General features: G+C 42.9%; 1 protein-coding gene across 2 annotated transcripts in view; it reads right to left on the minus strand.

Moving 5' to 3' along the window:
• The window catches only part of TTLL9 (tubulin tyrosine ligase like 9), a 36,148-nt gene extending 30,953 nt beyond the window's left edge, over positions 1 to 5,195 (minus strand). Inside the window, exons 1-2 of one of the 2 annotated variants that reach the window (XM_016148832.2) lie at positions 5,123 to 5,195; positions 2,367 to 2,410 (exon numbers count right to left, since the gene is read on the minus strand). In XM_016148832.2, coding sequence (XP_016004318.1) covers positions 2,367 to 2,410; positions 5,123 to 5,137 — 59 coding nt within the window. In that variant the 5' untranslated portion in view covers positions 5,138 to 5,195. The remainder of the gene's footprint in view (positions 1 to 2,366; positions 2,411 to 5,122) is intronic. The other variant, XM_016148831.2, reaches the window with a different exon arrangement.
• Positions 5,196 to 6,000: the final 805 nt, after the last annotated feature.

Genomic DNA, 6,000 nt, shown 5'->3' on the forward strand with positions numbered 1-6,000 from the left:
TAAAATAAAATGTTCAAAATCAGATAAATACCAAGTGTTTGCAAGAATGTGGAGGAATGATAATTATCCTACAATGCTGATGGGAGAGTAAACTGGGTAAACCTTTAGAGAACAATATGGCATATTAAAACCATCAGCTACTATTGCATACACATTAGACTGGCAAAAATCTCAAAGTCCAAGTTGTGGCAACATTGTGCTAAAATGGAAACTCCTCCTCTGCCCGTGAAGGCAGTCTGGAGAGCCACATGGCAGTATTTAGTACAGCTAAGCATGCACATACTCTGCATCCAGCAATTCCATCCTAACTCTACACCCTAGATAGATACCCTAATGTGTACTGGGCAATATATGTACAAGGATGTTCATTTGTAACTGTATTTTTTTTTATGGCACTAACCTGCAGCACACACTGTTGGTGATCTGCCCTTATCCTTTGGGCATTCACCATTTCCTGTGCATGCCAGTCAGAGAGCTTTCCACTGCCAGCACCTGCAGCTCTTTGCCTGAGGGCTTTTCTGGCTCCCAGAGTGTACCAGCCAGTGCTTGGAGCATCTGAAATATCAGGGAATTAACTGCCCTCGCCCAACAGCATATAACCAATGAGTCGATGGATAAACCCTCCAGCTCTTTCATCACTCAATTGGGTTAAGTTTGAGGTACATTTTATGCTATATCCTAGGAATCTCCGGTGGGATTAAACCCCACTTGCCTACAGCAATAACCTGCCAATAGCACACCTTTTTTTGTTTTCCTTCCCTTAGCTGTCTCACTTCCCCACTTCCCTGACAATGCTTACCGGTATCACCTTCTAAATAAACGACTTGCACTCACATCCTTGTCTCAGGGTCAGCTCCTGGAGGAAACTAATACTAAGATACAACCTAAGTGCCTTTCCACAGGAAGATAGATTAATAGCTTGCGGTATACAGTGGGACACACATAGTGATTAAATTTATCCAGAGCTATATGCGCCAACATGATAAATACCGAAAATATGATTGTGTGTGATAAAAACATGGTGCAGAAAAATAACAGTATAATGTCACTTATGTAACTTGTATTCCTAGTCACTCATGCAGCTAGGGGTGTCCATGTGACACAATTCTTGTCAGTGAGATAAAAGCATAAGACTGCTAAGGAGGCTGGGTTCCTGGAAGTTTTTATCCTATAGATGAGAGAGAGTGAGAGGAAGGGGCGGGGTGGGGGGGAGAGAGAGAGAGAACCGAGTTTTCCTTCTCCAATGAAGGCTAGAGCTGAAGCAGCCGCTTGGTGTCCATAAAGAAAAGGTCAAGACAATCACAGAGGCACCAGCTCTGACATCACTGAACCACTGTACCAGCTCTCTAGATTTCTTGTTACATAAAGAAAACCAATTTTTAAAACCGGCTTTTAGTTGGGTTTCCTGTTTCTTGTAGCTAAACACATTTCTAATTGACATCAACCCTAATAAAACAGACGGGTGGGTCCTGTCCCACCTGTTAACTAAAATGCTCTTTGTTTTGTTGGGGTAGGAGTAGGTTTGTATAAGTTTAGGGCCAGGATCTGGAACAGAGCTGAATTTGTCTGCATAAAAGAGTAAGAGATTTGAAATTATTGGGATAGAGTCAGTATGAAGAGAAAGAATGCAAAGAAGATGTGTGTTGCATGAGAGAAGACCACACATGCCCTCCTTAGTGGTAGTATAGCCAGGAGGGACTTAAAGAGAGAACAGAAATATCTAATGAAATAGAGAATTGAAATATCTAAAATATTTGCCATGGTGTGTGTAAAGTAAACTACCTCTTGTAACTCCCACAAAAAATTTCAGTGAAGTCTCCATTGCTCATTCCTGCTTTGTGCAAGTGGATTCTGTTTAGGAAGTCTGAAGAGGTGCTAGTTATTGATGCAGGATGAAGCAGTGAATCAGGATGGAGCTGACATTTGAGTTAGCAAGTCAACTTCACTTGGTTGTTGAAGGAGGCAGGAGAGCATAGCTAGATAAAATATGGGCCCTGGAGTCCAACAAGCTCTGCCACTAATGATTCTATGGTCTTGAGCAAGTTAGTTAGCCTCTCTGAGCTTCGGTTGCCCCATCTGTAAAGTGAACACAATAGTATCATCTACTTCAAAGGACTGCGGTAAGAATTCGATGAGATAATACAGGTAAAGTGACTAGCCCAGGGCTTGGCACATGGTAAATGCTCAATAATTAATTATTATTATTATCATCCTGATTATTAAAGAGAGGGGGAGAGAGGGATGGATGAAGGGGAGGAGGGAAAGAAGAAAGGAAGGAAGGAAGGAAGGAAGGAAGGAAGGAAGGAAGGAAGGAAGGAAGGAAGGAAGTTATTTCTGTGTTTATTGGTTTGGGTGGGACCACTCACCGCTCTTTTCCCTTTGATAATCCATGGCCCTTGTAATTTTGGATCTGCAGTGAAAAAAGGAAAGTGATGTAACTGATATTACATATTCACCTTGTATTACCAGGTAAACCTACTGCAGATATTTAAATGCTCAAACCATCAGACTTGACATTGCACTGATCCTGAGACAGGAAGGTCCAGCCTGGCCAAGTTCTCATTGGTCTCTCTGAGCCCAGCAACTTGGTCCTTGGATGAACCCCCAAGTATCCAAGGCCCACCCCACTATAGGCTTGCTTCACAGGCATGACCAGCAGAATGAATACCTAGTTTTTAATGCTCCACAGGTCCAATCCTGAACCCCAATTTTGAGGGCTGAGCTCACCAGGCTCTGTGAGAAGGATCTGGACCCTCTACTCTAACCTTGAATGTTCGATTAGATCCATGATCCAGGAGAAGGCTAGGTCAAAGACTCAGAACAAAGTCAATTTATTCCACTCAAATTGGACCTTTCAAACCCTCAAAGGGTGGTTGATTTTTTAAGCTTCTACCATATCTAAAAGAGCTTGGCCCTCAGCCCTGGTAAGACTGATCCTTAATGGTAGGTATGAAAAAAGAAATCAGAACTGGTCTTGTGCAAAAAGACCTCTGAAACTAGACAGACCTGCCATCAGCATTAGCTTTCTATTACTGCATGACAAATTACTACAAACTTAATGGCTTATAACAGTGAAAATTTGTATCTCACGGTTTCCATGGGCCAGGAGTTTGGACATGGCTTAGCTTGTTCCTCTGCTCAGGTCTCACAAAGCTACAATCAAGGCGATGGCCTGGGTTATTGTTCTCATCCGGGGCTTAGGGTCCTCTTCCAAGGTCATCCAGATTGTTTGGCAGAATTCGGTTACTTGGAGTTGTAGGACTGAGGTCCCTATTTACTTGCCAGCCATTGGCTGGGGACTGTTTTCTGCTCCTAGAGAGTACTAAAAATTTGCTTGCTTCCAAGCCAGAAGGAACATATCGTCTGACTTCCAACCCTCCTCTCTACAACTCAGCCACAATGGAGTCTTAAACAACCTATCATAATTACGGTAGTAACTATCTCATCAAATTCACAGGCTCCACTCACACTTAAGGAAAAGGAATTATACTAAGTGTGCACGTTAGGGATAGGAATCTTGAGGACCATCTAGAATTCTGCCTACCATCCTACCCCTCAAAGAGTGGTGGAGGGGGAATAGAGGATACTGCTTTACAAACAGGCACAAGCAAGCTCCCCTACAAAAGCAAGTGAAATTTTATCCCATTAATCCATTCAAGCTCCCCACCACACACAACTTCTTCAGCATGAGTCGAGTGATCTAATCTTTTTTTTTTTTTGGGTGGGGGAGATTTTGAGTGCTATAGCAAACCATATGTCCCAATCTTGTTTTATTTTACCTTTTATAGTCCCTCATGTTTTTGATTCCATTTTCCATGTTTATCTAGTTGCTCCAAAGTCTTTGGTTGAAAAGTTTTCCTCACTGAATTGCACTGGCACTTCTGTCAAAATTCAATTGACTGTGTTTATGTGGGTCAGTCCCTAAACTCTATTTTGTTCTATTTACTTGTCTATACTTATGTCCCTACCAGTCTTCATTGCTGTAGCTTTCTAGTAAATCTTAAAATCAGGTAACATGTCCTCCAATTTTGTTTTTTTCAAGCTTGTCTTTGCAATTTGGAGTCCTTTGCATTCAATATACATTTTAGAAACAGTTTGCTGATTGCTACAAAAAAAGCATGTTGGGATTTTGATTGGAATTGCATTAAATCTATAGATCATTTTGGGAAGAAGTGGCATTATAAAATATTGATTCTTGTAATCCATGAATAGTGTCTCTCTCCATTAAAGTCTTCTTTAAATTTTCCACAATGTTTTCTAGTTTTCAGTATCTTGAATGTTTTTAATTAGTTTTTTCATAGGTATTTGACTTTGTGATGCTATTGTATATGCTACTTTTTAAATTTCATTTTTAATTGATTATAGTATGAGGTAAGCAGCATGTCCATGTCCTAATCCCCAGGACCTAATATGTTACATTATATGACAAAGGGAAATTAAGATTGCAGGTGGAATTAAGGTTGCTAATCAACTGGATTATCTGGGTAGGCCCAATGTACTCACTCCATTTTTGTTGCGAGAGGGAATTAAAGAAACAGAGGTACCATTCATGAGAGTTGGAATATGGGGTAAGAAACAGGTTGGGGGTGAGGAAAGTGTATTCTGGAGTAATTCATTTCCCTACTTTGGGTCTCATTTTTCCCATTCTTAAAATGGAGACGACCTCTGCACTGCTAGAGGGTAGAGGCTTGCCTGATTCACTTTTCTGTACCCGGCCAGGACTGGGTTCGACTTGGAAAAGGCACTACTTGGCTTTTTTTGACTGGATGGATTATGAATGGATGAACAGGCAGACAAGCAGGTGACAGGATGAATAGATATTTAAGAGCTTTTCTAAATCAGAAAATGTGAAATTCTGAGCTTCCTCGGGGGTCACAGAAACCGGTGTAGAATCCCAGAATTTTATAAATTTCCCGCCAGTACGTCTGGTTCCTTTGACTTGTTCAGAGGCCCCGGCGGCGCGCAGCATGCCGGGACTCGTAGTCTTTTCTCTGTGTTCATAATTTTCTCCCACTCTATAAGGAATCCCTCCGCGAAGACCACCACGATCCTGAATCCCTCCGCGGCTTCCCTCCCTCTCTCTAGAGACGTTGAAAGCGTCTGAGTCTAGCAGCACCCCTACCTTTGGTCGCGACATGACACGATTCCCAGGGCCCGAGCCAAACCGCCACCTTGCCCCGCGCAAGTCTGTGCGTCCCGTTACCAAGGAGACGGAGAGGGCGCCTGGATCCGCCGCTCTGATTGGTTGAGCCAAGAGCACCTTTCGGTGCAGTAGACAGCTCCGAGTCGCTGGCGTTGTTGCGCGCCCAGACCTTTCTACTCCTTGAACCTTTCCTTCTCAGCCTCACGCCTCCGCGACCCTAGTTTCCTCCTGGCTAGAGATCGGCTGCCTGCCTCGGTCATTCACTGCCTAGCGCCTCTCCCAACTGCACTTCGCTTGACTTAAGAGCGCCGAGTCTGAAAAGTTATCAGCTTTTGGTAAATGCAATGGTTCTGAGGTTCCTGACTCTTTCCCTCACTAAGTCACCGGGTCAGTTGATGAGTTGGTAACACAGCCAGTCATTTCTGCCCTCTCCCAGTCACATTCTAATTATCAGGCACCAACTCTATGCCAGGACTCACCTCAAGGCCTACAGTAGCCACCTGAGCAGCCTACTAGTTACCACTCTTGCCTTGCCTATTCCAGTTTATTCTTTTTACTGCAGCCGAAGAGCTCTTTAAAACACAAACCTGAAGCGGCGATTTATTCTCCATTGCACCCGGTACTGGCTTCCCGTCCTTCCCTGCCTTACTTCCGCACTGCCGCGGGATCTGTATACCAACCATAACCGATTAGAAACTATTTTTTAAAAAATATTTTGTTTCATAGCAACAAAAATATAAGTTATGTAGGAATATGTCTAACAAAACGTATGCAAGACATTTCATTACATGACAAATTCTTATGAAACATCTACTCTCTGTCATGTCCCAGTCTCAACTCTGAGGATATACAGCAAT

The sequence above is a fragment of the Rousettus aegyptiacus genome, unplaced genomic scaffold, assembly GCF_014176215.1.
Source record: "Rousettus aegyptiacus isolate mRouAeg1 unplaced genomic scaffold, mRouAeg1.p scaffold_m13_p_12, whole genome shotgun sequence".
NCBI lineage: Eukaryota > Metazoa > Chordata > Mammalia > Chiroptera > Pteropodidae > Rousettus > Rousettus aegyptiacus.